The sequence below is a fragment of the Corvus kubaryi genome, unplaced genomic scaffold (genome assembly GCF_017639235.1).
Source record: "Corvus kubaryi isolate FWS band 111438036 unplaced genomic scaffold, C.kubaryi_AGA036_p1.0 37385, whole genome shotgun sequence".
NCBI classification, from domain to species: domain Eukaryota; kingdom Metazoa; phylum Chordata; class Aves; order Passeriformes; family Corvidae; genus Corvus; species Corvus kubaryi.
In genome coordinates this window covers 2,141,963-2,156,448 of record NW_024581127.1, presented here as the reverse complement: position 1 = coordinate 2,156,448, position 14,486 = coordinate 2,141,963, and the positions used below count along the sequence as shown (strand labels likewise).

Here is a 14,486-nt window from a genome sequence, read left to right as displayed (position 1 = left end):
CCTGCTCCGTGCGGGCAGCCCCTGCTCCGTGAAGGCAGCCCCTGCTCCGTGAGGGCAGCTCCTGCTCCGTGAGGGCAGCCCTGCTCCCTGCGGGCAGCCCCTGCTCCGTGAAGGCAGCCCCTGCTCCCTGCGGGCAGCCTCTGGTGCAGTCGGGGCTCATCTGGGGCTGCTGCCCCCTGCCCGGCAAAGCTCATGTGACCAACAGCGATAAGCGAATTCCAGCTGTGGGGCCGGGTGAGAGTAAACCTTTAGTGCTGTAAGTTTCCTCCAGAACAGATGAAGCCGCAGACATCAATCCTCTCCTGAGCCAGAGGAAGAGGAAAGGTGGAGGCAAGTGAAGAAAACACCATAGAGACACCAAAGTCAGTAAAGAAAGAAGAGCTGAAACCCTGAGGGAGGAGAAAGAGGAGATGCTTCAAGCTTAGAAGCTGAAATTCTGTTGTAAAACTATGGTGGTGATGGACTGTGATACATCAGAGTGCCTGTTGTAATTTCATGAAAGCATGGGGGGGGTGAAGAGTTCAAACTGCAATTCAGAGCAAAAGTACCTGTACTGAAATAAGCAAATGACAGTAGCTGTAATTGTGAGCAAAAGTACCTGTACTGAAATAAGCAAATGACAGTAGCTGTAATTGTGAGCAAAAGTATCTGTGCTGAAATAAGCAAATGACAGTAGCTATAATTTGATGAGAACCCTTGCTCCCAGGGAAGGAGAAGACCTCTGTTCCTAGAGATGAAAGTGATGAGGACCCTTACTCCCAGGGGAGGAGGAGGGCCTCTATTCCTAGAGATGAAGATGCTCCCAGAGATAGGTGAAGAGAACCTTTGCTTCTGAACAGCTCATCTTTAAAATGGTACCCCAGTAGGTCAAGATTGGACCCTCGAAAGCAGTTGTGGGAAAAGTAAGTTAGGGGAAGAGACTCTCACATGGGAGCAGAGAACCAACCCGGGCGGCTGTCTTGCTGTGATATTGAAGCCAAGAGATAACTGTTTCTTGTGGAGATGTCTCCATAGCATGAGCAAGAGAGACTCCTCTCCCTAAGTGAACTGAAAAAAGGTTATTATAGAAGTGGTAAACTGACTGGAAATCTCAAGGATTGTCTTTTTACTTTGTCAGTGGGAGAAGGGAGAAAGGTGGGGGGAGGAGAAGTAGCCTGAAGGTTTAGTCTGACTATTTTTCTTTCTTTTAGGTCTGTTAAAAAACTTCTTCATATTCTTTTAAGTTTTGTGCCTGCTTTGCTTTCTCCAAATTCTTATCTCACAGAAATAAAATAAGTAAGTAATAGATATTTTGAACCAAACCACTACAGACTTCCAAGTTCCAGAAATGTTCACATCTGACATTTGCACTAGATCAAAAGTTCCTTATCTTTGGATCTTTGATACAAATTTTTATACTGCCTGAAAATTAAAAAGGCAAAATTCTACAATATTACTGCACTTGCTTCTCTCAATCTGGTATGTTTTGTTTAACCAAAACTTAGACTGGAGGTGACTCCTAATAATAAATGCTTTAACAGAATGTTCCACAATTCTATAATCATTCATAAAATAGTTTTCAGCAGTAATACATTATGATCGATGTATATAACACAGGAATGTTCATATGCTTTGCTCTCTTTTTCTTCAAAATCATCTATGGAACTAAGTCTCCTAATAACTGTAGCATTTATAAAGTGAACAGCCGTTAAAAAGTCCATCTTCTACTCAAAGCTTTTAAAACATTATTTATGTAGTTGAAATATGTTACTGTAATTTTCTTAAGTTTATTTCTCATGTGCATCAGATAAACGTTTCATTAGATAAATATAATTAAATAAAACACTATGAGGGTGGTGAGGCTTTAGAACAGGTTGCCCAGAGAAGCTGTGGATGCCCCATCCCTGGAAGTGTTCAAGGCCAGGTTGGATGGGGCTTCACACTGCCTAGTCTAGTGGAAGGTGTCCATGGCAGGGGGATTGGAACAGGATGATTTTTAAGCTTCCTTCCAACCTAGGCCATTCTATGATTCTATAATTTCCATTTACCAAGTAATCACAATTTTTTAAGAGATATAATGAGTCAACGAAGACCCATCTAGCCCCTTCAAGTGTTTATAAAAATCATCAGTCGGGTTTGTCTATGGAAAAAAAAAGAATACCCTCTGTTTGCTTTGAACCATAATAACTTTGAAAGACTGTATCATGCCACATTTATTAGATCTGTGGAGTCTCTCATATAGGGAGGTAAAACTTACTTGAGACTGTAGTGAGAAAATGCCTTCAGAGAACCACATGTACAGTACCTGACACTATTCCTAAATGGTTATTCTATTCTTTATTCGACCTTGGTTGGCAGCCTCTCATTTATTCCTTATGCACAATCATAATTAGAACTACAGTATTTTTATACCTATTATTTACCGCTACCAAAGAAATAGAGAAAAAATAGAACAAGAAAATGTTAAGTGCCACTGAACTGGGTTCTAGCAAAATTTCTTCCAAAGAGACATGTCTCATCATGGTCAAATACATTTTATAACTAAAAACTCCCACAAGGTACAGCAGCAAAAGGCCACTAAAATGAATATAGGACTTGGATGTCTACTGGAACAGGAGACCTGAAAAATTTGTTTAGTCTTTCAGAAAAGAAGCTGAAAAGAATTAAGACACCACCTACAAACACACTGGAAATAAACATGAGGCAAGCCTTTGAATTAGTGCCCAAATGATCATGAAGAACTTACTGAAATTAGACTGTTCCTAATTATTGTAGCAATAATGGAATATCAGAGCAATACAAGCCATTCCTTTTAAGATGCAGGTGCTTATGCTCATGAAAATAATAATATAAAGCTACATGGCTGGAACTAATGTGTTTGCTGTAACATTCTTAACATTCTCTCTGCCTCTGACAAAAAATTTGAAGAGCTTACTGTCCACCTGAAGAGCTAAAATGAGCTAAAGCAGCGTCAGAGGAAGGAAGTCATGAACGGAAGAAGAGTTTAGAAAGCTTTTTACTTGTAAGCTAAATAAAATTGTCTTAAAGAGTACTAGAGTTGCCACCATTTTATGTCAAAAAATAGAAGAATAAAGAGTCAGAAACTTTATCACTCAGTACCTGCTGTTGTAATTCTTGTTGATAAGATAATGTTGCCTCTTTGGAAGGCTTTGCTTTTTCTTCTGAATACACTCCCATGCTTCTTTGTCTGTCTCCTGTATTCCTCTGTCCAATGTTATTTCTAAATTGAAAAATCACACATATAAAAGGAAAACATCACAGGGTCCAAAGTGGGGTAATTAAAAAAAAATCCCTTCCTGAAGTTAAGAGCTGTTCTTTCCCACAGTCTGGCAGTTTATAATCCCAAACATTTTCTTAAATCCATATGAAAATAGCAGTTCACTGAATAACTCTTCTACTGTCTAGATAAAAATCTTTTATTAGAAGTTTGAAGAGTTGTCTTTAACACATTTTATTTCAAAGGCATATCTGTTCTCAGCAAAATACTACCAACACAAAAAGTATATCAATACAGAAAAATACACACAAAGAATATGATACAGATAATACTTACATGGACTGCTCTACTGAGGCTTGGCCTAAAGGAGGATCCAGACTAGGTGTGGGTTGCATTCCCATCATACCTGTACCATCTGCAAGTGAAAAAATAAACCCTATTTTAAATTTTGAATGCTCAGATATAAATATTTTTCATTATTTAAAAGAACAGAGTTCACTGCTCAAACTCTGTGAGTGCAGAACAAACAGAATTCTCAGCTTCTGTAACAAACTTAGCTAATCCTGAATGCCCTCTAAAGCAAAAAATACAATGCCAAGGTACAAGTCCATTTCTTAAATTCAACTTTAACCTCTTTAAATTTTACAAATTACTTCATTAAAATATTCTAAAATTAAATTACTCGCTTAATGGTGACACTCGTCCTCATTCTTTCCAAATGTCATTCAAATAAATTAGTAAAAGAGTTATTTTTCTAAGGTTTTTTTCTCCTTATTTTTTACCTTTGCTATGAAGGTAGCACAAAAATTTTTTTTAAGTATTTCTGGATTTTTCTCTAAAAAAGAAAGAAGAAGAAAAAAAGAGAAAAACAAACACCACGTAATCCAGTCCCTCCCTACACACATCACAATTGTTTCAATCATGAGATCATCATGAAGCAGTCAAAGGACAGACAAAAAAGAAATTCTTAAAATATAAAAGTAGATTACTTCAGACATTATTTTAATATTTTAATGTATTAATAAATATCTTTAAAATATTGACAATTATATCTGAAATCATAACAATGCCTAAGCATGTAATTAATCATTATTTAAGTGATTTTAGGAAATAATGTTTTAATTATCAAAATTATAAAGAAAATAATCTGGAAGGAGTAACAGCAAAGAATCTGAGATTAGAACTTGTCCAAGTGATGAACAAGATTTCTGGAAGTCACAGCCCTTTTTGTTGCTGGAGAGAATTACTTCATTCAAAAACAGTATTTGAAAAAAAGCCCTTTTCATTCAATACGCCTCTAAAAAACGGGTTTAATTTGCTGTTACAAGTTCTACACTACCATCATTTAACTAGATTAAAAGCAGTCATATGAATCACTCTAACAACCAATCCACCTAAAATCATCAACTTACAATATGCAAGAGCAGGATCCAAAGGATTCCTAGCCCCATAAAAGTAATAAGCATCATCATAAGGTGTTTTATAGTTGTCTGTCAAAACTGGTGGTGGAGGCGGTGGCAACGGTGCAAGCCTTAAAGAAAAAAGGGACAGAATTCCTTGGTTTGTTGTACAACTGAAAAGATGTCATCAAAAGAAGTGGGTGGAGGAGAGAAGGAGAGAAAGAGAATGGAGTGGGGACAGGAATAGAAAGAAAATTAATTATGGAAAAATTCCAGATTCAGTTCAGCTGAAGACCTCTCATTAGTGGCATGCAGGAACAAGATGCAGTAAGTTTCAGTAGGGAATTAACCTTCCCTGAGGGAGTAGTACATGATCCCAGACTATTCCAGGGATCTAAGGAACAGAAAACAAGCACACCTTCTTTAAGTGGCTCAGTTAATGGTACTTCCTGGCTACATTAATAAAGAAAACAAGGCAAAATCTGGTCAAAGGGTGAGTAGCACAGCACAGCTTCAGCCACATGCCTGAAGCTCCTTCTCTCCCTGAATAGTTTAGTCACAATCACACCATCTAGTGTAAGCTGTCCTTGCCTACAGTGCATTCCTGAGCTCAGCCCTGGGAGACTGCTCAATTAGCAGGGGCCAAACTCATGCCATACCAGCCTTCTGAAAACACGGACTCTGCTGGGCATGTGCCCAAGCATCCTCACAACGTGATTCAATATTACAGGCATGGACATAATTTCTACAATCCTTATCTACACAAACATCCACTAGAAGAGAGCTGCCTGCAGAGATAATCCAGCCTCCATGGATTTTTTCAAATAAACTGTGAAGAAACTGACATTAAAAGTTTATTCCAGTTCAACGCAGTTACTTTTCCATTACTTGTCAAAATACTATTTCTACCTTCATCAGTTCCTTGGAGAATGATCAGCAGCACCACTGAGCTCTACCTCAGCAGTTATAACATGCTAAACAACAATCTCCTTTAACATGCAAAACGAACATGATGATGAAGCACCTGGGAGCTGCCATTTCCCCAAGACTGCTGACTAGACTCCTCTGAAAGTCTCTATCACTCTGAGAGTCTTCATTCACTGGAGAGGCTGAACGGGCAGGCATTGGAGTTTGGAAAGCCACCCTGGGCCTTTCAGGAGGTACTTTCTCTTCAAAAGCTCTTGCTGTGAAGCCAAATTGCTTCAATCTATTTGGCTGAAAGAAAAAAATAGAAGTAAGAGAAAAAGAGAGAGGGAAAAAACCTCTCTTTTTTCAGAAAAAGAGAGAGGGAAAAAACCAAACCAAAACAGTTACTTTATTACTAGGAAATATTCTGAACCTCCATTTACGTTGGGTTAAACACAGGATCACAACTAGCTGTTCAAATTTCTAGAAACTGCATTTTTTCCTCCCAGTGATCTACTTGGAGTCTAACCCTACAAGGAAATCTCTGTCAATCTCTGATGAACTTTTATCAGAGATTTACAAAAAGCAACCTTATCACAGGTTTCAGAAATCTAGTTCATGTCCAGAAAAAAAGAACATTTCCACAGCTGTCTGTAGAACAGTTTATCTACAGCTGCCAATTTTCTATAGTGACAGTATTCTCATATAATGCATAGGAAACTTTTCTGAAATCCCTCCCCTCCACCCCAAGATTGAAATAGCTCATAGTCAGTTAAAACTAAAATCAAATACACACTGAGACTTTTTCCAATAAACATTTCCTTGCAATACCATTACTTTATTTTTTAAATTCCTTTGATCTTAATAATTTTTTCAACCACAACAATTACGAATTTTTGGGGGGAGTTCTTTTTAAAACAGAAGTAGCAAATGTTTATTGATAACTGGCAGCCTCAGAAGAGAGTCAAAAGCAACATGCAAATAATGTGAAGGCATGCAAGTCAGTTAGTTTCAGAATTATCCTATCAAACCCAGAAAGCCCTTATAGCAACTGCTCTGCATAACTATTCTAATGTTTGTTTAAATAAGGCAATATAATAGGAAAATTGAAACGAATCATACAGTGTACAAGTAAAAGAGATTTTGTTCTGAATTTATTGGTCCTAATATTGAAGTTCTTCAACTAACATGCATTTGGAGAAAGTAAGACCTGAAACCAGCTACATATTAAATATCTATCAGAAAATCATATACCCTACAATATGGAAATATTTCAAGAAAATATTAAATCTTTACCTCCTCATCTCTTAGCTGCAAGACAGTGTATGCAAGGCAGTTAGTACTCGCCAATCATGGACTACAGCGTTTGGATAAAAATTCTCAAAATCTACTAGACATGAATATTTGTTTATAACATTTAACTTCAAATTTCTAGATGTGAATACAGAATCAGGTAACAGATATTAGCTAAAGCAACTGAACTTCATAAAGCGGTCTACAGACTTTTTGTCTTTTCAAATCCAGTGTCTTGAGCAGCAGAACATTTAGAACAGCCTTTCTCACTAAAAACTTTAATCTGAACTGTTCCCAAAGTGCCCCAGATTTCAACTCTAGAGCTGATTTCAGATGTGACTTCAGTACTCAGTTCATCCTACGGATCGTTTCACTTTAAACAAGCAGCATACACAACAGTCTACATTTATAGATTCTTAATTAGGCATTGCTATTTAACCAACCTGTAATTAATCAAGAAATCCACCTAATTAGAATCTCTCCCTGAGAGCCAATTTAAAGCTAGCAGTGACTGATGCTTAATGAATGTAGCAATTCAACTTAATTGAAGGCTTTCAGCTAAATTAGTGCTTTTAAAACACTATGCATGCCCTATACTTACTCTAGATATAATTTTGTTCCTACGACAGGCACTTTGCAGACTCTGACTGAGATGTGTATGGTATATTGAGTGCTGCAGCACAGCAGGCTTCTGCACAGTCAGCTTTGATTACACAGTACTGTTTATACTGACCTTGCAGCCTGCTGAGCCAGAAGAGCCAGCATCCTCTGCTCAGTTCTGCCTCCTCTCCTGCCTGTCTCCCAGCTGTACACTCCATCCCTCTCCCTTTCACCATCTGAATCCCTGATCAACCAGCTGACCTCTCCATACAAACTAAGCAGCAAAAAAGATTCAGATTTTTGCCAGATAACCAAACTGAATCAGTTTGAGACCGAACAAGCATGACAGACACTTTAAGCAGGGAGGGCAGGAACATGCAACCAGACAGGTATTCACTCTCCCCATTTAGGAGTAAGAATTTTGATTCAGCTTCATTGCTTGTCTTTGTGCGTTCTTAGTCTCCTGTCTTACAAGCTTCACAGAAAGAAAGAAATGCTTTCACAGAATATTCAGAGTTGGAAGGGACCCACAAGGACCTGACTAATAGCATTTTACAGCTATTCATTCATCTACATTTTCTAGCAAATAGGGCCTTCTTTCACCTCTACTGAACCCCCCAGAAATGGCCCAAGTTTCATTCAGTGTCGTAGCATCCCCCAAACCAGCACTATTGATAATTTAAACCAGTAACCAGTTAAATGAATAACCAGTCTATTCTTGCACAAAAGTTACCACCCTGCATCTTAAGCAGCACATCTCCACCATACGCAACCTGTAATGCCTTTGGGCACTTAGCATGTACATGCAAATCATACAAGTTCTGTCAGTCTCTGCAAGTCTGTCAGTCTCCTCCTGATGTTACTTGTGCTGATGACCTACTCCTGGATACATATTAATCAAAATTCTTAATGTAATCATCACCTTACTAAGGAATTGGAGACAGTAGTAACTCTGCATTAAGTCTTTATGAACAACACAATACTAAACATCTTGCTTTTTACAAAATCCTGTAAAAATGCTTGTAATCCTAAATACTATATTGGATCACTTTAAAAAATTTACAAATTTTAAATTAAAAACTGCTATAATGAGATCAACTCATCTGCAAAACAACCTTTTTTTTTTTTAATTAAGAAAGAGAAAAGCATACTTTGCATTCCCAAAGAAAGTTTACTACTGTGTGTATGGAAGAGGCTACCACTGGACACTAAGTATTCTTTCCATGATACCCACTGTTGGTACAAATTTCCACTTGGACACAGCAAAAGAAAATGTTCAATAACTTCCATGAAAGTATTTTCCTCTTAAACTGAAAGCATGTGCAATGACTTACAGCCTGTGCTGCTTTTAGCTAGGGAAGAGTGAATTTTCTTCACAGTAGCTGCTATGAGACTGTGTTTTGGATTTGTGCTGAACACAGGATTGATAATATAGAGATGGTTTTGTTATTCTGATTTTCGTGCTGCCATGCTGGTGAGGGAACTGGAGGTGCCTGGGAGGGTGGCAGGAGACACAGCTGGGACAGGTGACCCCAGCTGACCAAAGGGATATTCCAGACCATGCTCATCATGCTCAGTAGATATAGTGGGGGGAAGAAGGAGAAAGAGGGGGATGTTTGGAGGGATGTTTGTCTTCCCAAGACATGTGATGGCTGAACACCTGGCTACCCATGGGAAGCACTGAATTAATTCCTTGTTTTGCCTTGCTGGTGTGTGCAGCTTTTGCTTTCCCTATTAAACTGTCTTTATCTCAACCCACGAGTTTTGCAGCTTTTACCCTTCCTATTCCCTCCCTGATCCCACTGGTGGGGAAGTGAGCAAGCGGCTGCTTGTGGGGCTCAGCTGCTGGATGGGGTTAAACCACCACACAGCCTTATCATCCTTGGCTTCAATTTTCTTATATACTGATGCCCTATTAAAAAGAAAATAGCCCAACATTTATCATTTTATAGCAGCTCAGTCACAACTGTACAGTTTTGTGACTGAACAATCACAGTGTGCATGTAAGAAAAAAAGAAGAGGCTACATAGATGAAAGAAAATCCAAGTTTCTTACCTTCTTTTCTGGGTCTCGAGCTCCAGAAGCAGCAACTGAGAGCTCAAGTTCCTTCTCACTGTTTTGGTTTTTTTTAAAAAAAAGGATCAAATCAGAAAGCAATAACAACTATATTCATTCTTTCAAAACACAAATTCACAACTCTGTAGCTCAAAGAGCTCTGAAAATACAGGATAACAGAAGACAATGATTCCACTTGATTTCTTCTGGAGTCAGGGAAGGAAGTAATATAATACTGGTAAATAAACAGAACTCTCAAGAAGTATCTGGCTATCAGCTATTTCACCTAGTAAAAATCCAACTGCCATAAAAGGAGAAACCACCACAATTCTTTTTTACTACAACTTTCCAGGACATTTCTAAAAAATTTGTCTTTATTCACATTCAAGAAGTTAATATTAAACACATAGAAATGAATGATTTGAAAGTGCAGCAATAAATACTGTTTTGTAATTTCTGGGCTCAGGCTTGTCCTGCATGTACAATTTTTGTCACAGTGAGACTGTCAATAGCGAGCAATTTTTAATTCCTTATCCCTTCTCTAATATTGCTGTGTGTTTTTATGTATCCATACTATTATTCAGTAGATAGCTACTAATAGGTAAGGAAGAAATTAATTTTTTATTATTCTGCATAAGCCAGATGATCAAATGCTTTAAAAATGAAAGGTTACTTTCCTAAATTGGAGGGCAAAAACAAAACTAATTTTCAACTTTGCCAACTAGTTAAGCACTCCTGTACCAGCAAAAAAAGATAACTTTAGTTAAAGCTTCTTTACCCTTAAGAAACTAAAAATCAGTTTTAAAAATGAAAAAGTATTTGGCTTTTCTTTGTTTCACTGAAAGCTTGTGAATATGTTCATTATAAACTAAATCTCTCATGACAATGAGTTTAATTAAATGCAGTATTACTCAGCTACCTGGAATCCCTTAGTTATGAAATTACTTCTTACTGCACTGAATTAATGGAATGCCTTTAAATTTCAGCCATTGTCTTTAAAAAATACAGTAACTTTCCATTACCGTCTCTTATTTCGCTGCTGCTCAGCCATCTGTTCCATCAGTTCTTGTCTGTATTTCTCCTTTCTTCTCTGGAGAAGTTCTCGGTCCTGACCACCTAAAGGAAATGACCACACATTTGTGTAAATGCTCCACAAAATACACAAAAGATACTGGACAAAAACATTGTCTTTCAGTCAATTTAAAAACTGAAGCACAGCAGACTGTGCGAACACTGGATCTTTATTGACTTTAAAAAAATAGATCTCTGGTTTTAACACACAATTTGTTTGGAGTATGATGATCAAAATTACTAGAACTTTCATTATTACTTTCCTAGTTTGCCTGGTTTTCTACAGTTTCAAAGCTATTTGATACAAAAGCAACTAAAAAAAGTAACTTTTTTTTTTTTCTAATGTTCACCTAAGGAAGATACACTACAGCACTCCAAAATTATGAGGCACTGCTCTGGATAAAAATGAAAATTAAAACTGAAGGGAGTCAAACCCATGGGGAGGAAAGCAAGTTGCTCCACTTTTAGGATGGTTCCCATGACTACTAAGAATTAGCAAAGTACCGACTGATGTAAAAGGATGTATGTAAAAGGAAATAATGGTAACAGCTCATGTAGACCTTAAGGAACACCAAAAACTTTGTTTGTGGTGGTTCCCCCACAATATGTGCAGAGGTCTTCTCTTATTTTAAAAACAAACCCCAAAAAACATCAGCAGTACTTTCTATAGTATGACTATCGGACACAAAGACTCCTAACATACTCTGTACAGAAAGCAACTGTGGACTTCTGGTGAAGTAGACCTGAATAATAAAGAGAAAGAAGCTGGAAACTAAAACAAAAGCCAAATAATCAACAGCAACAAAATCTGATGCATGACTGATTGATTTTTTTATTTAACTGTTGTGCTGGGACTACAAAGTGACCAAAATGCTCAAGATAACCTCATGGTTTGTGAGTTTGGGGGGAGTCTGAAATCACTTCTCATTTTCAAAAAATTCAAGTTTCCATTTACTTAATCTTTTCACAACATGGTTTACAATACTCTTCTAACTAGGACTGCTAGGAGTACAAATTCACACCTCTGTGTCGTCAGGTTACTACAAATGAGATGACTGGGCAGACCAGAGACTGACTGCTACAACACCAATGGTTCATTGCTGCCTTTAAACAGCTCCGAAAACCTGACCTGCCACATATAGCATTGAAGATCAGGTAAATTCAAATGAAAAAATAAACAGATATTATTCTGACAACTCTTAATCTATTTTTCCACATTTCAAAGCTAGCTTGCCTTCAAAAGCTCCCATCTGAAGAACTACTAGAGTTTTTATTCTTACCTTATAGTTTCCTGAATTCAGCTAAGAATGCTATGTCTTCACCAGTATTTCTCTCTATTACACTCAATACTAGTGTTTCCTGCTAAAATTTATGACTACAGGAGAGATAATAAGAATCATTTGTTCTCGCCCAGGGTTGTGAACAGTACCATTTTCCATATTTCTGCAATTAAAATTCACTATAAAGCTGTGTCTTTAACAATACAGAGGTTAAGATTTCTCCCATATTTCATTTTGTAAAAATAATTTAATTGTTTATCTGGGCCTTAAAAAGTTAATGAAATCTAAGAAGAAACTCGGGCTCTTCAAAATTAATTAGTAAGTCCTGTAACATTAAAGCGGAAAAGGAACATGTTTTGCTTTAGTTTCTCTATGTAAATAATACTCATTTACCAATCATGGAGACAACTAGCACAAGGAAAAAGAAAAGCTCATTTTTCTAGTTTTTAACTATTCACATGCAGAAATAATATATGCAAAGTAAGTCTAACTTGGTGTTTTTAGTTAGGTTTTTATACATACCAAGAACAAGGCCTGTTGCATACCGCATTTCAGCTGCAGACTTGGCCTGTTCATTAGCTGAAGAACTAATCTGTACCTGATTTCTGGCAAAGACAGAAAAAGAAAATGGAATGATCAAACTCAAACTCCTGCATAGTCTGTGGGAAACATGACAGATTCACTTACATCACTATGTGACACATTTATGACAAACAGTTTTCCTACAATCCAAAGAAATATCCCAAGCAAAAGAAGAAACTGCCTGGCAAAAAGGCATTTCTCACAATTCCCATTTGCCTTTGGTTTCTGAAGCCATCAGAAAAACTGACTCAGTTGAGCACTTCAACCATGTGGACAGACTGAATGGTGCCAGTCAAGAGTTTACGTAAGGATTTTACAAGTGTTCTGCTTCTGCCTCACCCACTTAGATCACGTCAGGACGTGCAAAACCAAGACAAGAGGAAGAAAAGGAATTTCAAAACTACTATCAAAACAGGATTCCACATTATTTGACTCAATAAAAGTCATCAGTTGGAGAATAGGTGCTCTATTAATTCAAAAAGAAAACTGGCATGCAAGCTTCAATGCCAGTTTTCAGAGGAAACATATTTTTCTTGTTATACTATATTGTAGCTGCAGGAAAAAAACTACCAGGCATTTCAGATGATGTTTTGGGATTTCAAGCCAACATTTTCCTCTCACCACAATTTTGCAGTGCAATTATCAGAAAAATACACAGTATACCACACCTAGAATCTGCAGTTCTTGAGATCGGCCGCACACGTGCTCTCTCCTTTAATTCATCCTCATATTCTGCAGGTACATCTCTTACCATTCCATTCAGATAGGGCCTTAAAGAAATAGAAAATACTCAGCTATGCTTGCCTAGAAACAGCCAATCTGAAATGGAAGGTTCAGCAGTTTCATGCAAATGGATCTGCTGCCTGAATGCACACTGGACAGCAGAACCAGTTCTGAAAATATCACCCCAATTTTCTAGAAATAATTCACTTTGCTAGCACTGTCAGGGCAGCTATTTGTCTGGAGTGTGAATTCCCAAGCCTGCTTTCCTGCAGCCTTTATATAATGAGCCTGGTTAAGAGTTTTGAGCACTGAAGGGCTTCTGACACTCACACTGCATTAATTGAAACAGATCTTGCTGCTCTTAATCCCCAGGAGCCAGCAAAGTCTTCAGCAGGTTTTGGCACAGAGCTATTGGGTAAGGCTGGTGAAACAGCCAATTCAGATATGAAAAGCTTCTTTAAAGACAATCTACACTTCACTGCCCACCCAATAGAATTTGAAAGGGTGAAGTGACTTTTGATCAAGACAAGAGACAGGCAAAACCATAAATACAAAAATTCAGGAGCTAAAATTTGAGTCATCTACATAAGAAGTGAAATCATATGATTGAAACTTCAAGTAACTTCAAAGATGCCAAATACTGTATGGACACAAGGGAGCTATTCCTGAAAAGATCTGGGGTGGTAGAATTTACAAGGTTTTCTTGACTTGCAAAGTAACAACTCTTTAATGAGGACTTCAAGTTATCATGACAAAACAGGGCAAAAATAGGTATTCAATGAAAAATAAAGTACCCAACAAATGCTAACAAAGTTATATATTTTCCAGAGCTGGACAGAGGCATGGAATTCCTATTAAGCAAACAAAAAAAACCCCAAAACCAAGGTAAATGTGGGAAAAAACCTCATTCTTTTACATAAAAAGAACCACAGCTCTGCCTATCTCTAATTTAAATAGAAGTCAATAACCAAAGGCAAAAGGATGCAAGCAGATTATTAAACATTGATCTGCATCTTAACAACCCACCAGAACAACATGAAAGAACAACATTCACCCTCTTGGTATAACATGATCTCCTTTCATGATCAAGATCATCTTTATGACAACAATCAATCTGCTCCTTACAAGGCTGGTCACGTAAGACTGAAACACAGTCAGGTACAGAAAGCCAAGTCCCCAGTGTAATGAAACGATGCAGGAAGGAAGCAAAGAAACAAACCTTGGAATTCAAGAGGCAACCTTTTTTGTAAAAAGCAGCCAGCTTAGCACAGCAGGGCCAGACATGTTGGCCCAATTCAATCAAGAAGCTGTTGTCTCCTGTTCACAGGACAGACCTGACAGCTGGGTCATTCCACTCCT

The 14,486-nt window shown here is 37.6% G+C and overlaps 1 protein-coding gene across 8 annotated transcripts in view; it reads right to left on the bottom strand.

Annotated features, from left to right (window-relative positions):
- The window catches only part of CSPP1 (centrosome and spindle pole associated protein 1), a 61,823-nt gene that overhangs the window by 24,924 nt on the left and 22,413 nt on the right, over positions 1-14,486 (bottom strand). For 6 of the 8 annotated variants that reach the window (XM_042035749.1, XM_042035741.1, XM_042035745.1 and 3 more), the window contains 8 exons: positions 13,073-13,174; positions 12,345-12,427; positions 10,494-10,587; positions 9,472-9,529; positions 5,642-5,832; positions 4,630-4,748; positions 3,554-3,632; positions 3,100-3,220 (listed from right to left, as the gene is read on the bottom strand). In XM_042035749.1, coding sequence (XP_041891683.1) covers positions 3,100-3,220; positions 3,554-3,632; positions 4,630-4,748; positions 5,642-5,832; positions 9,472-9,529; positions 10,494-10,587; positions 12,345-12,427; positions 13,073-13,174 — 847 coding nt within the window. The remainder of the gene's footprint in view (positions 1-3,099; positions 3,221-3,553; positions 3,633-4,629; positions 4,749-5,641; positions 5,833-9,471; positions 9,530-10,493; positions 10,588-12,344; positions 12,428-13,072; positions 13,175-14,486) is intronic. The other 2 variants (XM_042035743.1, XM_042035747.1) reach the window with 1 other exon arrangement.